Genomic DNA, 17,264 nt, shown 5'->3' on the forward strand with positions numbered 1-17,264 from the left:
AATAGTTTTTACAAATGTAATTTATATTTAACTACAGATAGGATGATGTCCATAGCGAATCAATGGTCTGTCAAGATAAACAACTGATAGTTCTAGATTACAGAAGAATTCTCAAGACGTAATTATAGTGAGTAAAATAAGTTTTAATCAAATTAGCCTTCCGGAGTAAGTTGAAACAAAGTGTTAAAATGGGGTTAATTGAATTTTAAGCCTTGTCACAGAAGATTATGAAGCCCATGAAACACCACTTTAATTACGTTATTACCATGTGGATTAAGGCGTGGAGTATTTGTAACCAGTAATTAGAGTCACACTGTCCATGCATTTTAATGCAGTTTAGACACATTGGTTTTGGTCTGCATTTCTAACGATCCAAACCTTAAGAGAAGTTCTATTCCAAAATAAACAGCCTCCATGATGCTTTGGAATAATTACATTTCTGTGTTAATTGTAAATGCACCCTCTCAATATCCCTGGATTAAATAGATATTTGGTGTTAATGAGTTATTAATGTGTTGTTGGCCTTGGTTTGATACTATTAGCAACACCAGAGCCTAGAGGACAGTATTATTCTCAAAAGCTGTTATTGCTGTGTGCCCAAACAGCATGTTCAGTCTTCCAGTCCAGGCAGTTCGGTCATAGAATAGTAGGTTTAGTAACAAAGTTTGCCATTCTCATAGTTTTTATATTTTTTCTCAGATTGCATATGTAGCCATTGCCATTGGCACCTAGTGGCTGGTATGAGATGAGGTGAGCAATGTAAATAAATACTGAAGCGTAACTCTCATGGAGCGAGCATTGGTTCCGCCCTGGAGGACAGGGAATGGTACACGTTCCCTGATAACACCGTTTGGCTGTGTTTGTCAAAGTTGGTCGAAGACTTGTGATTATTTTTTTATGTGTCTTCCATCCAGAGGGAGCGGGCACTCTGCAATATGCACCTAGGGACAAGACCTATGACTTTCCGGAGCAGGGCACCATTGAAAGGAGTGATAACTGGAGTGGCGTTAAGTGTTGAGGAGGGCCAACTGAAATGGAAGATTCCTGGTGTCTGCGAATCCCGCCGTTTGGTGTGACGTAGGCCCGGTGGACAGTGTGGTGAAACAGAGAAGACACTGTCTCTCCTGTTGAGTTTCGATGCAGAGTCTTTACCCGACAAAGCCAAGTTAGGATGTGTCAGTCATCCCGTAAGAGCTTTTGTCCCGAACCCATAACAATGTTTTAGGTGCCAAGCTTATGGTGCTTGTTGTAGCAGTGTGTAGGAGGGAGATTTCTAGATGTGAGAAGTATGCAGGAGGGCATGAGACAAATTAATCTGTAGTATCGGTGGAAAAAGCTGTGTGTGTTAACTGTAGGGGTGCCCATGTTGCTGGAAATCAGAAGTGTCTGGTGAGAGAAAGGCAGGTCGAGGTTGCCAGGATCAGAGTAGTACAGAAGATATCATATGCTGAGGCAGTGAAGAGAGTAGTAGAGGAAGATGGGTCCAGGGCGAGGGATCCTAAGAGGCTCCTGTGAGTAGGCCGAGGCCAATAGAGAGTGATAGGAATAACGTGTTTCAGTAAGGTTGGCTTCTTAGCGTTCATAGCCATGTTTATATACTGTACCGCAGAAACAGAACATAAATCACAGAAAATAGATTTTGTGGTGGCAGCTGCAGAGAAGTACAGCACTTGGGTGTACGAGATTTTACTGCAGAGGAGTTATAAGGTTTGTTGAACGATAGTGTCCCATCCTCCCAGGCTGCCGGCCTGGTGTAGGATCAGATAGGGCCAAGTAGTGGAATAGTGGTGAGGTTTTAATGGGTGTAAGGTTAGTCAGTCCTTTTCCCTTCCCTTTTGTGTCACAACGTGTAAGGAATTCACACTCAAGAACAGTAGGTGGAAACACAGGGCTAGATAAGATAAATAGTAGGCAGGGCAAACTGCCTTGGTGATTTTTGGTACATCATCAAAATAAATAAATCGCAGCACATTTTTGGACTCATTCAGCAGTTACCTGATTATTAATAAGTACAATACCATTGGAAATTAATGTTGAAAGTTCAATGCAGAAACAGTTTGTGATATATTGAAAACATAAAAGGTACTATCTACACATACATGTGCAACAATAGTCATATTACTTTTAAAAGAGCACCTTATAAACTGCACATGCACCAAAAACCATGTTGTTTTGACAAGTTGCAATAAATCACTCATATTAATTAAGGGGAAATCAGGTTGTAGGTCCTGTTAAAACTAACACAGCTCAAAATCCACATGGATTCTGGGAATAATTTGTATATCACTGGTAGAGGACAACTTGTAGAAGACAGCCAGCTACATTTTGGACTGTTGCATTTTGATTGAAGTGGGTCGCCAACGTGGTAAGTGTAATGCAACACTTTCTTGTTGATCACTCATATCATTACACGTTGAAATCAATAGAATGGGGACAAAATGTTTGGGTAGTATGCTCTGTTTAAACGTACATTATTCAAAGACCACACGGAAACTTGGAATAACCTATACATGGTTGGTTAGATGAGAATTTGTAGAAGGCTCATATTTATATTTGGCGGATGTTGATTTCGGGAGGCTGCCATCACGTTAAAAAGTTGACAAACCACTTTTACTGTTAGTTAACTTCAAAGAATCATGACCCGCCATAGGATATCAACAGTGACAATTGTTGGCTGCTATTTAAGTGATAGTTTGACTGTCAAATCTGTGTATTGGTGTGTGGCCAGCGACTTTTAGAAAGAGACTGCCCTGAAAGATCTGTGCCATTTGAGAAATAAAGTGGTAGCTGTGTCCTGCATTCCCACAGCACATATGACAAAATCAACAGTATAAAACCAAAGATATTGATCTGTTTTAAGCGTTTGATCTTGGTGACTATAAACTTTTAAACTAACATCACCAATCTGAGGTAAAAAGGATTTGTATTTCCCCCAATCCAATGTGGCCAAACTTCAGCTTGTGTAATGTAGTAACACATACTGTCCACATCATGGAAAGTATTGTGTATAAGTTAATTAGATATAGCAAAATAATATAATATCTTAATTTATAGTGACTGTGCAGCAAGAAAACCAACGTGTGCACAACTACGTGACAAAACAGATGGGGTTGGCTTCGATTGTTGACAACATGTAAACGACATTTATTCTCCAAACGTTTATTGAAAACATAAATACATTTTCACAATGAGCACTTGTTGACGCTGAAATACATTGTTACAGTTGTTGGTTAGCTAGCTAGAGAATTTTAGCCATATTAGCATGGATTTGACATGAGTCGATGCATGCGCATTTATTTTTGTGACGTTGTCAGCCATAGGGAGGCCGTGACCGGCATTACACTCCACATGCCGATACAAATTTAAAGAAGATTAAGAAGTTAGTCAAACTTTAGGTAAGTAAACTTTTGTTTATTGGTCTGTGAATGTTTCACTGCTTGCTAAAGTATCCGACAGCAATGTAAAACAACGATTTGTGTTTCAGTGACGGGTTCAACGTTGTTTTGAGATGTGATCAACACTGTCTGCAAGATGCAGCATTAACACCATTTTGTTGTTTGTGTAGACCGGGAGAGAGTATGGCTTCGCAACTTTAAAGGTGTGCGCTTTTAACTTTTTCATTCACTAATATGAATCGATTCTATTTGATAATGTTGTGTATTTAATGAAGTATAAAAGTTTTGATATTGCTATTTATAATTATGTTTAATTTTTTTCAGAAAGCTTTGGAGAAGCCTTTAGCTGCTTTTACTGTATCAGTTTGTGTCCCTCGCCTTCTAACACACTGCCCCACTTTTTCCTTGAGGCCCCCACACCGGCCCATTTATTTCCACTGGGCTAAAAATGGACCAACCCGTCTGGCATTTGCCCGAAATGCCAGATGGCCCGTCCGCCCCTGACAACAAAGCCAACAAAATGGCAACCATTTTCATGCCCTGGGACATGTTCCCAAGATGTGATGTATCATCTATATATATATATAGCTTGCATTTACTGTACTTAAGGTAAATTGTGCAAACAAAGAGTTTTTGTCCACTTCCCATTCTAATGTAAAGTGACGTCTAGTCCTGCGATGTGTTCAGCTCCATCTGAGACAGTGTGTAAGGATATTTGCTTCACTAGAAGAGAGTAGAGGGGGAGGCAGGGAGAGAGAGAGAGAGAGAGAGAGAGAGAGAGAGAGAGAGAGAGAGAGAGAGAGAGAGAGAGAGAGAGAGAGAGAGAGAGAGTCATGTTATTTGAATTTGGCTGTCTGTACATTTCCAAAAAATAAGGTGCATGAGGTCTCAGCTGGAGAGGAGGTCCAATAATATTATGTATCGCTGGAGCAGGATATTGCATCATCCAGTGTTTAATTGCCTCTAAACTGTCTATTTGCAAGAGGAAATGAACATATTTGATTTGTCAGATTCTTGACTCAAGTCATTAAGAACAGGGTGAGTCATGGAAATTATGCTAATAGCTATTGATGCCACTTGATGATTACCAAATAATTAGATGATATAAATGCACTCACATCACCTCATTTGCATATTTTATTCAACCCTAGCTCATCAACCATCACACTAAGTGAACACTGCTAAAACACCTCGCTATCAATATCATTCGCCTCTCTCACGTGCTACGGGCATTTCGAATTTAAAGTATCCGCGAGGCGGCTAGGCTACGTTACTTTGGCTCGTACAGCCAGGTAGCCCCAAAAAGCACAGGCCTGTCAAGTCGAGTCAATTCCTCTCTCACTCTGTTTCTTTCTCAGGTGATGCGCGCACAAAAAGCACACCCATCTGCGGCCAGAACCCTAATGTCCTCTGTCAGCCGGCTGTCCCCACGGTGGCCGTGGCGACTCATTTTTCTGCTGACGTCCCGGTGTGGCGGAGTTGCCAGCCCCAGCATTCTAAAAGACCTGCGGTGGCCCGGAGGCACGCTAACGCTGTGGTAACAGGCACAGCGCAGGTGCATCTCATTGTGCAATCGGCTCCTCCTCTACCATTCAGACAGCAGCCACAACTGGAGGCCTATCAACAAGGGAGGGTTCTAGCCGCGTCTGGGGCTTTTCGCTAATCCGCTAACGCTTGCTCTTTTTCCTCCCTCTCCACGTACAGTTGGGCCACATGATTCATTCTATCCCAACTTTCCCTTTTATGTTGTTCTAATTAATATGGTACGTCTTGGGCACACTTGAGGTAATTAGCATTGTTTTTAGCCGGCGACAGCAGATGGTGATTGAAAATAGAAGGAATGAGTAGCTCAATCAGCCACCATTTGTCTGTAGCCATTTATTATCTAGGAGAAGTATATGTTCATGGTCCCCAAAGTTGATAGTTTGGGAGGAAGAAGAATACTGTCCATCTGTTGCTCATTACTGTTTAAAAGCACAAAGTGCTGAAACAAAACTGTTGGAATGGGGTGCGTGTGATCATAATAGCGACATCATGGTCATCTCCCCATTACTCGCCATTCAGTAGACAGACGTCTTGAAGGCTTATAAAGGCACTGTTGCTACTGAATCAGTTCTGGAGCCTTTAGGGATTCATGGAGATACTGTATATAACCCTGTCAGTGCTCGTTTTGTGGCCCGAGGTTAGCAGGTTCAAATCCACTGTTGAAGGCTAGTCTAAATATACTTCTCAATAGATTTAGACAAATTGATTCTTTCAAGGGCAGTGATGTGGTAGAGGCCAAAAACATAATAATATACTGCACCAAAATTGTCCTTTGATATGATCCAATGAGAGCAATATGAGGTGGGAATCCCAGTTGTTAGCTCACGATGACATGATATTTCAGGCAAAGACATTTAGCTTCTTCCACCCATTTTGGCAAGACTCGTTGGAACTGGCAAGCACGGGATACGCATGAGTAGAGGTCAAAGAGTGTAGGACTTTGCCTGGTGACAAAGAGGGAACAGCACTGCTTATCAAATCTTCTAAAAATAAAACATAGGGGGAGGGGGGAGGAGAGTGGAGGTTGAGGGCTCAAGCTTAGGAAGCTTTGAAATAAAACAGGAGGCAAGAGAACTACGGAATCCAGGGACCTCACCTCGACCTTTATCTCTCGTTGATGTCATTCCATCATCACTAACAGTTCGCTAATCCTGCTTCTTGTCACACTCTAATTCAGTTTTTTTCCCCCGTACTCCCCAGTCCTAATGTTGTCACTGAACTTATTTTTATAGAATTATACAGGCAAATGATTTAACTAGAATGCCAGTTTCACACTATTAGCAAGAAAAAAAGTTTCCTTCTGAGATAGATTTTTTCAAATGCTTTTTCATGTGCTTCCCTGTGAATAAACTGCTCCTTACACTAAATTACGGGTAGCATTACACGTTCCACCCCAGAGCCTTTAATTAACTAGTCTTGTGTAGCCTTATCTTATTTTCAAGGTTTTTTCCCCCTTCCACCCTGACACTGTACGGGAGAGGTAGAAACGTGTGAGAAAAGGTAAAATGTTGTATATCTTTTTTTATCATCTAGATGTTGTTTGTCAAAAATGATACTGTCTTAAAAAGGTCTTAATGACTTTAACATATTATTGTTATACATTTAATGCAACTGTGATTAGACTTCATTTTATGTTGAAGTTTAATAAGTCTACTTTAGAATGATAAAACAAAGAAATCCACAGAGCCTTTGAAGACAGTACCAACCCTGATACCAGTGCAACTCAATGAAGTGCAGGAAGGACAATGGCTGCCCTGCAACTTTAAATAACATCTCCTGTTTGTCCTGGAGGGAACCAAAGCTGATCAAACCCCATTATCTGCAAGGCTTCCACTTACCTTCAACCACAGTCCAGATAGGTATCTTACTGGTTAATAATAATAAACACATAACAGATCAAGTCAGCCATCCTATCATGACGGGAAGGGAAGGTGGGGACAGGGAAAAAGCAAGGGAACTGAGATTTCCTGGGATAGTTTTATTCTGTGGAAAGGGCAAGCAGAGAGAGAGACCTCCTGCTGGAGTGCTGAGCTGAAATGAAAGCCGGCTGCCTCTTTTTTCTCCGAGGGCTAAATGGCAGCCCTTAATAAAAAACACAATCAGACCCCCAGCCTTAAAGTTTAATGCACATTCCTCCCATATTTCCCCTCACACCCACAGAAAAAGGTTTGGGGGCTCGCAGCGAGACGTCCAGCCACGAGGCCAACCGTTGGCCAATACAACGATGCAATCATCACCTTCGTCAGTACTCCGTCTGCCATTTTGTGACTTAATTAATAAAGTTGAGGGGACAAATTCATTTAACTTGCAGAGTCATGGTGCACTGGGCTAAAGTTGTAGACAACTAGGAGAATATATAGCATTTCTCAGGTGATATGAATATCAAAGAGGGGACAGCTTGGGTCTAATTAAGTTCTTGGTGGAGATTTGTAGATGAGGGAAAGGTATCCAGCACTTGAAGTCATTGAGATGTTATATGAGTAGACTTTCAATTCATATAGTCTATGATGGTAGAGTAACCTAATGCAGATAGATGTAGCTTTGTGAAACCTAAAGTAAATACTAACTACTACAGGCAGCATGGTCTCATTTCCAACATTGCACACAGTAAAACAGGTACAGTGGCTTCAGAGAGTGTCTACTCATATAACATCTCAATGACTTCAAGTGCTGGACACCTTTCCCTCATCTACAAATCTCCACCAAGAACTTAATTAGACCCAAGCTTTCCCCTCTTTGATATTCATATCACCTGAGAAATGCTATATATTCTCCTAGTTGTCTACAACTTTAGCCCAGTGCACCATGACTCTGAATTTAAAATAGATTAAATTGAGATTTTGTGTCACTGGCCTACACACAATACCCCATAATGCCAACGTGGAATTATGTTTCTTTTAAATATTAAATGTCTTGAGTCAATAAGTATTCAACCCCTTTGTTATGGCAAGACTAAATAAGTCCAGGAGTAAAAATGTGCTTAACAAGTCACACAATAAGTTTCATGGACTCACTGTGTGCAATAATGGTGTTTAACATGATTTTTTAATGACTTCCTCATCTCTGTACCCCACACATACAATTATCTGTAAGTAGCCATAGTCGAGCAGTGAATATCAAACAGAGATTCAACCACAAAGATCTGGGATGTTTTACAATGCCTCGCAAAGAAGAGCACCTGTTGGTAGATGAGTAAAAATGTTTTGCATACATTGAATATCCCTTTGAGCATGGTGAAGTTATTAATTACATTTTGGATGGTGTATCAATACACCCAGTTACTACAAAGATACAGGTGTCCTTCCTAACTCAGTTGCCGGAGAGGAAGAAACCTGCTCTGGGATTTCACCATGAGACCAATGGTGAGTTTAATGGCTTTGATAGGAGAAAACTGAGGATGGCAACAGCATTGTATATACTTACTCAATAATACTAACTAATACTCACAATACTAACCTTATTGACAGAGTAAAAAGAAGGAAGCCTGTACAGAATAAACATATTCCAAAACATGCATCCTGTTAGTAATAAGGCAAAAAAAATATCTAACATTTGTGGGAAAGAAATGAACTTTATATCCTGAATACAAAGCGTTATGTTTGGGGCAAATCCAACACAACACATCACTGAGTACCACTCTTCATATTTTCAAGCATGGTGGTGGCTGCATCATGTTTTGGGTATGCTTGTCATCGGCAAGGACTAGTGAGTTTTTTGTAGGATAAAAATAAACGTAATAGAGCTAAGCACAGGCAAAACCCTAGAGGAAAACTTGGTTCAGTCTGCTTTCCGACAGACACTGGTAGAAAAATTCATCTTTCAGCAGGAGAATAACCTAAAACCAGGCCAAATATAGACTAGAGTTGCTTACCAATACAGCATTGAATGTTCCTAAGTGGCCTAGTTACAATTTTGACTCAAATCGTCATGAAAATCTATGGCAAGATTTGAAAATGGCTGTCTAGCAATGATTGATAGAGCTTGAAGAATATTGTACAATCCAGGTGTGCAAAGCTCTTAGAGACTTACCCAAAAAGACTCACAGCTGTAATCGCTGCCAAAGTTGATTCTAACATGTATTGACTCAGGGGTGTGAATACTTATGTAAATGAGATGTTTCTGTATTTTATTTTCAATACATTTGCAAACATTTCTAAAAACATGTTTTCACTTTGTCCGTTTGGGGTATTGTGTGTAGATGGGTGAGGGAAAAAAACGATTTAATCCATTTTGAATTCAGGCTGTAACACAACAAAATGTGGAATACGTCAAGGGGTATGAATACTTTCTGAAGGCACTGCATTTCAATACAGTCAGTTTTAGCATGGAGGGTAGACTTCAAGGATACGCCATTACAGTCATGCAGTGCCGATTTATATTAGTCACAATGATGCTTGAATAACATACTCTTACCATGACAATGAGAGAGGAAGCAGGAGGGATGACAGTAAAGAAAATACGTACATGAAAGGAGGGTTCCAAGTGAGTTTCTTTCAAACACATTTCCCTTTATTGGCATGGTGAGGTTGATGATAATTGCACATAAAAACAAAATTCACAAGAAAGTCATACAATAGGTAGAACCACAAAGGCATTGGTAAGGACTTGGCAGAAGGCAACGTGGATAGGACACAAACAGGTAACAACCCAAAGCAATACCCCCCCCCTCCCACCCCCCTCTGCCCAACACACACACACACACACACACACACCTGCCTATAAACACACACATGCACACACACGCTCACACCATTGTCCTTCCAAAAGAAACATGATCACCCAACAAACGTTTAAGCAGTGGTAAATTCCTCAGTAGTTCACATTGTTAAAAAGTCTGCCACAGTTGACATTTTGAGAACCATAAGGGGTTATAATATATTACTACTCTAGGCAATTTACAAAGCAGATTTTTTTTATTACAATGATTAAAGCCACATCTATCAAATGGGACGGGACACCATTACCCACGCGCTGTACATAAAAGAAGAAAAAAAGATGTTGAAATACAGGTAGACGGGGGGGAGATTTCTCCCCGCAGAATTTGCCTCTTTGCATCAAGGAAATTAGCTAGTTTTCATCTACACAAGTCAAACTTCATGAAAGGTGGCCTGTGATCAGCGAAGCTTTCATACAAAAGAGTTCTACCTCTTGCAATGTAGGCTGGTTTTTCTTGTTACTTAGCTCGCACTATAAACAGGATATTAATTGCACCAGAAAGCACAAGGTTACCTTTAATGTCACGTTGAAGGTGCGGTGATATCTGGCATGTGTGGCAGCAGCGCCTAATAGAAAATGGTGCGGCGGCATGTGGTATTGAGTATTTCTCTAGGCTTATAAGATGTCATTCAAGTACTGCCATTTAGACAGGAGAGCCTGATATCCAAAGTAGTATGTGCTGTATCGGCTGTCATCATTTAATAGCCATGCGCTACACAGACAAATGTTTTGATGCTAGGATGCTTGTTGTTGAACACTACAGTTTTAACACTGTGTTTTCCGTTGTATTAGTTTACATTTGTACAGTTGCCACAAGGTTCTACACAAACTCACAGACCCGAATTCACACTAAATGGGTAAACATGAGTGTTGACTAGAACATACTGTAAGTGTTCTCTATTGGGTGATAAGGTTCATGTGACCATGCTAAGACACTGGAATGGAATCCCTGTATGTAGCCAGCGATTGGGTAATGGGTCAGGTCTAAAACCACACAACAATATCAGCTAAAATATAACTTTGAAAAATAATTTATTGCTTTTTTATATACTTTTTCTTTAATTTATATTATTATTAGTTATTTTTGTAATTATTGTGAATAATGTCAATATTATTATCATCATCATGTATATATATATATATTTTGTACATCAAATACAAGATTTTTAAAAAAATTCAGGAAAGGAAATTGTAAACTTTTGTTTGGCATTCACATAATCAAGCGTGTGTGGAGCAACGACAGCGTGGTACAACAAAAATACCTGCAAAATCATTTTATTGCTTCATGTTCTACTGTGTATAAAGGAACATAATGTGGTAGACATTTTGTCATGGCTGCAAACCACTGTTGTGGAGACAGAAATCACTTGGACAATGAGCAGCATATCTCATGAAGGGCCACTGTCGAGGAGATTATGATTTTTGTTATTGTTTCTGAAAGGCATAGAATGTAATATTCCCCCATTATTGTACACCTTACCCACTGATTGGAAGTTAAATAACAAAAATCATATAACAATATAAATAGCAAAAATGTGTGAGTTACGCCATGTGAGATGGAGAGGATAAATATTTTGATTCAAATATTAAAATAAATAGATAAATATGCATGGTTTATCCTGATTGAACAGATTAAACATAGTAGTCTTTTCTCACAGAGTAAAATTATCAAAACGAGAACCATAAAAAGCATTGAAATCAAAATTAATTGATATATATACTGATTGTTTCAGAAATATTAATAAAAATGGGGTTTGTTTCATTACAATCATGAAAAAACACGTTAAAAATGCATTTTACACTTGTTGTATAAGGGAAAACTGATTGAGAAACTTTATAAACAGATAAAACTATACATGGTTAACTTTTTTCCCCCAACAAAATCATTCTTAAAAAAGGAAATTTGTTCACATGCTCCCTCAAAATGAGCCTCCTACACATTTTTACAATCATGTCATGTCTTCTAAACTTCATGTAGGTGTACAATATGTTTCACATCATTGTAATAACTACAGATCGACATTCTTAATTGAGAAAATGTCTTCATCATTTTAAAAAGGCTGCATTTTACAGTGCATAGCTGTAACAAATAAAGAATTTTGTCTGATATGTACACAAAATAAAAATATTCCTTTTGATAATATCTGTATATACAGGGCTACATTTTTGTCCGAAAATTTTAACAGCAATGTTATCTCCAGCCTCCAAGATACGCTTCCCTATACTCTCGTTAATAATGTAACACCACATCCAAACACCAGATAAAAAAATAAAAAGAATAATCAAGGACAAAAAGAAAAAAGACTGAACAAGCTGCACATGTTCACCACTCAAAGCATAGTTGGGTGTTTGTAGTGCTTGGAGAAAAAATCTCATGAATGTTTTTGTCTTTCACTGACTGTTGTACAGCAGTAAAGCACACACATCTGTGCACAGGGTTATGAGGATTCACTGGCTTTCCCGGGAACTGTCTCTTCCCAGCTTCTTCAGCAGCTATGTTCATGTAAACGTTGTTTTTAATATACTTTTTTGTTATGTTATATATATATATATATATATATATATATATATATATATATATATATATATATATATATATATATATGTCTATATATATATATATTCATCTATATATACTCTCTTACATAGAGTGTAAAACGTCTGGTTGTCTTGTAGTCAAAGGACAGAAACAATAGTGAGGTATCAAGACATCCCTCTTGGTAGACAGCAGGTGCCACAGCACTTGTTACCTTCTCAGGCTGCGCTGGGCCTCTCTCAGCAAGCTGTCAAAATCCATGGAGTCATACTTGCTTTTAGTGGAGGCTGGATCAAAGTCGTCAGAATGGGAATCTGAAACCAGAGATTTATTTGGACATAAGTGGTCTCCTGTAATTCGCTCCGGATAAGAGTGTCTTCCAAATGACTAAAGTGTAATGTAAATGTCTCAAATTGTTGTCGCTGGACACAAAATACCTGTCTCACAGATCAAAGCAAGTGGCACGTCTGCATCAATCTCAAAGAACCCATCTGCATCTGTTACTTTTCAATAAGTCTGAAAGTTATCCGTGCTCCCCTCCAATGTTTCATATCTCTCCACAAATTAGGTCTTTAGACACCATCTTTACATAATTCAAATGCTCAGGGTGGAAAATAAAGCTTTCCTAATACCGAGTGTCAAAAACTCCCAAACTGAGCGAGTGGAAGAGGCATCTATTTTGATTGGTTGGCGCGATAATAAATAAGAGTGTCTTATCTCTCGTGGCAGACAGCTTCACAAATGGGGCCCCCACACAGGCTGCGGCACACTGAGAGCTTGAGAAATGGGAATGACCATGGCAAGCAGGAGATGCCAGTCGTGATCTAATGCTATGGCCAAGGGGTGGATTGTGTCATGCCGCGCACCTTGAGGGATGAAAAATACCCATGCGCACTACTTAGAACTAATGGACAGTGTCTCGGAAAACAAAACAAAAAGTAGAGACGAAAGGGCCATGCAAGATTGAGAGAAGGAACTGAGGCCGCTACTGCATGACATTATTCAAGTTCCCTCGCTTTGGACAGAATGTTTTTGTCTTCCCTTTTTATCCTACCCCCGTCATGGGCAGTTTGGGAGAAACTGAACTATTCTTTCTCTCTAAAAAAGAGAGGAAGCAGAATGAAGGTCTTTCTTTTCATTCTGAGAGACTGATTAGCAGCCTTAGGGCTCCATATCTTTTCTCAAGGACCTGGGAAATATACAATAATGCCTTTGTTCCTTTGAAGAAAATGTGATTTCTTTCCTCTGCCGTGACCTAGTGACCTCCCAGTGGCCCTGTATTACACATTCGCCATCTCACGCTTTGTCATGGAATTCATGTCGAGTGGAAAATGGGAGAAACTATACAGGCCCCACTCGGCATCTTAACCTCCATCATCAAATGGAGCAAATGATCTCGTGGCCACACAGAAGAGCATCTATCTTGATGGACTGACAGACTCTGGCTATTTAAACATTGATGCCAAAATGTCTACCCTCTTATTGATACTGGGGTTATAATATAGGTAGAGGATGAGAACAGGAGGGATGGAGATCCCATTTTCTATTTGTGTTTTCAACATCGGCGTCTATCTAGGGAGAAGCCGAGATTTGTATCAATGCCTTGCATTATTTATCAAATTCGTCATCTCGCACTATAGCCACGTCCATCTGAACATTTGAGTGCGTATACGGTTTCTTTTTCTGTACATGCATGTGTAAGTTGTGTACCATTTCCTCGATGAATCAACTAGCTCTAACCGTGCTTTTAAGTCGCCGGCACTTTGTAGGGCTGCTGTCTTAACGACCCGAGCCTGTGTCAGTGTCTCTGTCTATAAGTGTTGCATGAGGAAGAGATGTGTGATTATTAGTCAAATCAGGCCTCCGCTGTCAGGCTCGTTTCCTCATCTCCCTCGTCAACCCTTCATCCTTCTCTCAGTGGATGACACGCTGCTAGGTACCACAGCGAGGTCTTTCCTCTATTGAACACCACAACAGCTGGCAACAGATGGAGGCTCACCCAGGAGGGATGGGCTGATGGGACTTAACCTTGCCCCCCTCCTCCCTCCCCTTCATCCCCCTCCCCCCTACCCCTTCCCTTCATCCCCCTCCCATCTACCTCTCTTTACCCTCCAAGAGGACCAGAGCATAGAATATACATCCCTGTATAGAGGGTATCAAATCAAACCACAGATAAGCTTTTAAAGGTTATAGCGCTCTTTCTTTCCAATTACATACTTCCTGTGCATTGACTAAAGTACAAAGAAATAGGCTGTGAGCAATCTAATGGAAGAAGGCCTCTCGAATCCTCAAGATATATTCCTATATGGGTGGCGGTAAAAGAGCAGTTCTATTCCTGGAATTACATTTACATTTACATTTTAGTCATTTAGCAGACGCTCTTATCCAGAGCGACTTACAGTTAAGTGAGTGCATACATTTTTCATACTGGCCCCCCGTGGGAAACGAACCCACAACCCTGGCGTTGCAAGCGCCATGCTCTACCAACTGAGCTACAGGGTACACAGATTGAACCATGATGCCTCGAAGGTGAATTCTAAAGCTTGAGGGGGGGTGGTAAGAGTAAATATATGCTCTTTCATTTAAAAAAGCTTCACTTGAGCGTTTTTTGCTTTCCCAGCTTCCCCCCCTCCCTCCCTCCCCTCCCTCCATCACTCCCTTTGACAGTCCGCCTGTATTAGCCGTGGCTCTGGGGTTCTCCCCCAGCAACAACAAAGCAGAACTTACCCAAGTCTGTATAATTCGATTTGCAGAACTGCTTTTGTCCACCGAAGCACAGCTCGAACTGGGGCTCGTTTGACCGGCGTAAGGTATGTCCGTTTTCAAGGGCAGCGAAGGCGTCACAAGTGTAGCGGTAGGTGATGAAACCAAAATTGTCCCTGCGGTCGAGAATAGAAAAACAACGTCAGGGCCTCCTCTGTTGCGGACATCCACACTATTTATTTATACAATAAAATATATCTTTAGGGCTCTTTTTAGGCTAGGAATAGATATGATAAAATACATGATTGGAATGCAAAAAACTCTACACTCGACTTTGGCATAGAAGTCGATACAAAGCCCTGAAAGAGATGCTGCTTTTCTGTGTTCCACCTAACCCAGATGGTAGAAATGAATGAACACAATGTATTACAATGAATCCTATTACCCCCTATATAGCCAACACACACGCATGCACGCACGCACACACACACAAACACACACACAAACACCATCCCGGGGCCTTACCCGTCATCTCTCAGGTTCACGGCACACTCTTCGATCTCGCCAAAGACTTTAAAACGCCGCTTTAGCTCGGTTCGCGTGCTGTCAGACCTCAGTCTCCCCACGTACACCACCCGTCTCTCCTCCTGCTCATTAAAGGAGAGAAAGAGAGAGGGAGAGAGATAAAGGAGGAGTACATCCCTCTCATTTATCCTTTTTTCTTCCCTTCAGGTCCACTCAGTGGCCGTAATGAACTACTCGGAACGCCCGGTGGCGAGCACTGACGTGAGGCCACCCTTTTGTTGCTCCCCTGTTGTTTTGTTCCTCCTTGATTGGTTGGGCTGTGCTAAATATCTCCTCTTATCTGATAGGACAGCGGCTTTAGAACTCGCCTTAGATCTACCTTTTCATTCGCTTGTCTTTTCTGTCTTTGTTTCTGGCCCATATTGAACAGTATATTTTTTAAATCCAGAGACGCATATCAGAAGGAAGCCTTTTCTCTTTCCATAGCTCTTCCTCTTTCGTTACATGGTCTCAGAACTGAAAATGAGTCAATGTGTTGTTTATACCATACAGTAGGCTCCAGTTAATACGCCATTAGAGAAATCTGTACAAAACACCATTAAGAACAACAGAAGGCCATGGGGGGAAAAAACACAATGTTCCTCGAACCACAAAGGATACAAAGGTCACAGCGGCATAATTTTGGACCTAAAGCACGAGGCTGCAATCATGGTTTTGGGAGCAATTTAATTGCGTCTGCTAATCATATAATGCAGAGCAAGCTTTGGGGCTACGTTGTATCACTGGTATTATTTGCTTATTCACTAATTTACTTGCCGTTACTGGGGCAAGTCTATAGAGATCCATTCAAATGTTGAAAGCTACCTCAGGCCACTGGTAACTTATACATGTAAATCAGTTGCCTGGTACTAAAACTTAAAGTTCACCTCCACAAAGAAGCTAAACTAAGACTCTGTCCCAAATAGCACCCTGTTTCCTACATAGCGCACTACTTTTGACCAGAGCGATATGGGCCCTGGTCAAAGGTAGTGCACTATATATGCATCCTAAATGGCAAGACATAAGCTCCACTACTTAGAAAAAGAGAAGAAAAATACAAATTAACCGGAGTGTTTTTTTTCTGGCTCTTCTTCACATACAGTTTGAGACAAATACCTTTGCTGAATTAGTGATTTAATTGCTGACAGCTGATAAATATGTCGGCTTACCAAGACGGCACCCTAGGTAGAGTCCTGCGTCGGGTCTGATATCCGCGGTTCCCCATGTTTGACCCGCAAAAAAGCCGCCGGGTGGAATTAAAACATTATTTCAACCCGCGGGTCGGCTTGCGGTTCAGAACAATTACATTGCTGTGCGAGTGAAATCCCTGTTTGGTTTGGAAGGATTTTGGTTTGGAAGGACAACAACCTGGTAGATGGATACACAGCCTGCAGAAAGCATATATTTGTTTACAATAGGCTAATTCAGTTTATTATCAGTTAATTATAATGTTAATTCAGGCTTTCGTTCATTTAGATCATACGCAGGCCATATCAAGTTTAAACCGGTGCGGCTGGTAAAAGTTTGAGTATAGCATACTAAATAAATGTATTTTTGGCCTCCCAAACCTCTGGCCTCCCAAACCTCTGGGCCCCCCAAACCTCTGGGCCCCCCAAACCTCTGGCCTCCCAAACCTCTGGGCCCCCCAAACCTCTGGGCCCCCCAAACCTCTGGGCCCCCCAAACCTCTGGCCTCCCAAACCTCTGGGCCCCCCAAACCTCTGGGCCCCCCAAACCTCTGGGCCCCCCAAACCTCTGGGCCCCCCAAACCTCTGGGCCCCCCAAACCTCTACTGACAGCTTGGCT

At 40.9% G+C, this 17,264-nt stretch overlaps 1 protein-coding gene across 8 annotated transcripts in view; it reads right to left on the minus strand.

Moving 5' to 3' along the window:
* Nucleotides 1-9,411: 9,411 nt before the first annotated feature.
* Nucleotides 9,412-17,264, minus strand: part of LOC121554508 (peroxisome proliferator-activated receptor gamma coactivator 1-alpha) — a 49,488-nt gene continuing 41,635 nt past the window's right edge. For 5 of the 8 annotated variants that reach the window (XM_041868115.2, XM_041868113.2, XM_041868119.2 and 2 more), the window contains exons 11-13: nucleotides 15,421-15,545; nucleotides 14,920-15,071; nucleotides 9,412-12,506 (exon numbers count right to left, since the gene is read on the minus strand). In XM_041868115.2, the coding sequence (XP_041724049.2) occupies nucleotides 12,403-12,506; nucleotides 14,920-15,071; nucleotides 15,421-15,545 (381 nt within the window). In that variant the 3' untranslated portion in view covers nucleotides 9,412-12,402. The remainder of the gene's footprint in view (nucleotides 12,507-14,919; nucleotides 15,072-15,420; nucleotides 15,546-17,264) is intronic. The other 3 variants (XM_041868114.2, XM_041868120.2, XM_041868118.2) reach the window with 1 other exon arrangement.

The sequence above is a fragment of the Coregonus clupeaformis genome, chromosome 39 (assembly GCF_020615455.1).
Source record: "Coregonus clupeaformis isolate EN_2021a chromosome 39, ASM2061545v1, whole genome shotgun sequence".
NCBI lineage: Eukaryota > Metazoa > Chordata > Actinopteri > Salmoniformes > Salmonidae > Coregonus > Coregonus clupeaformis.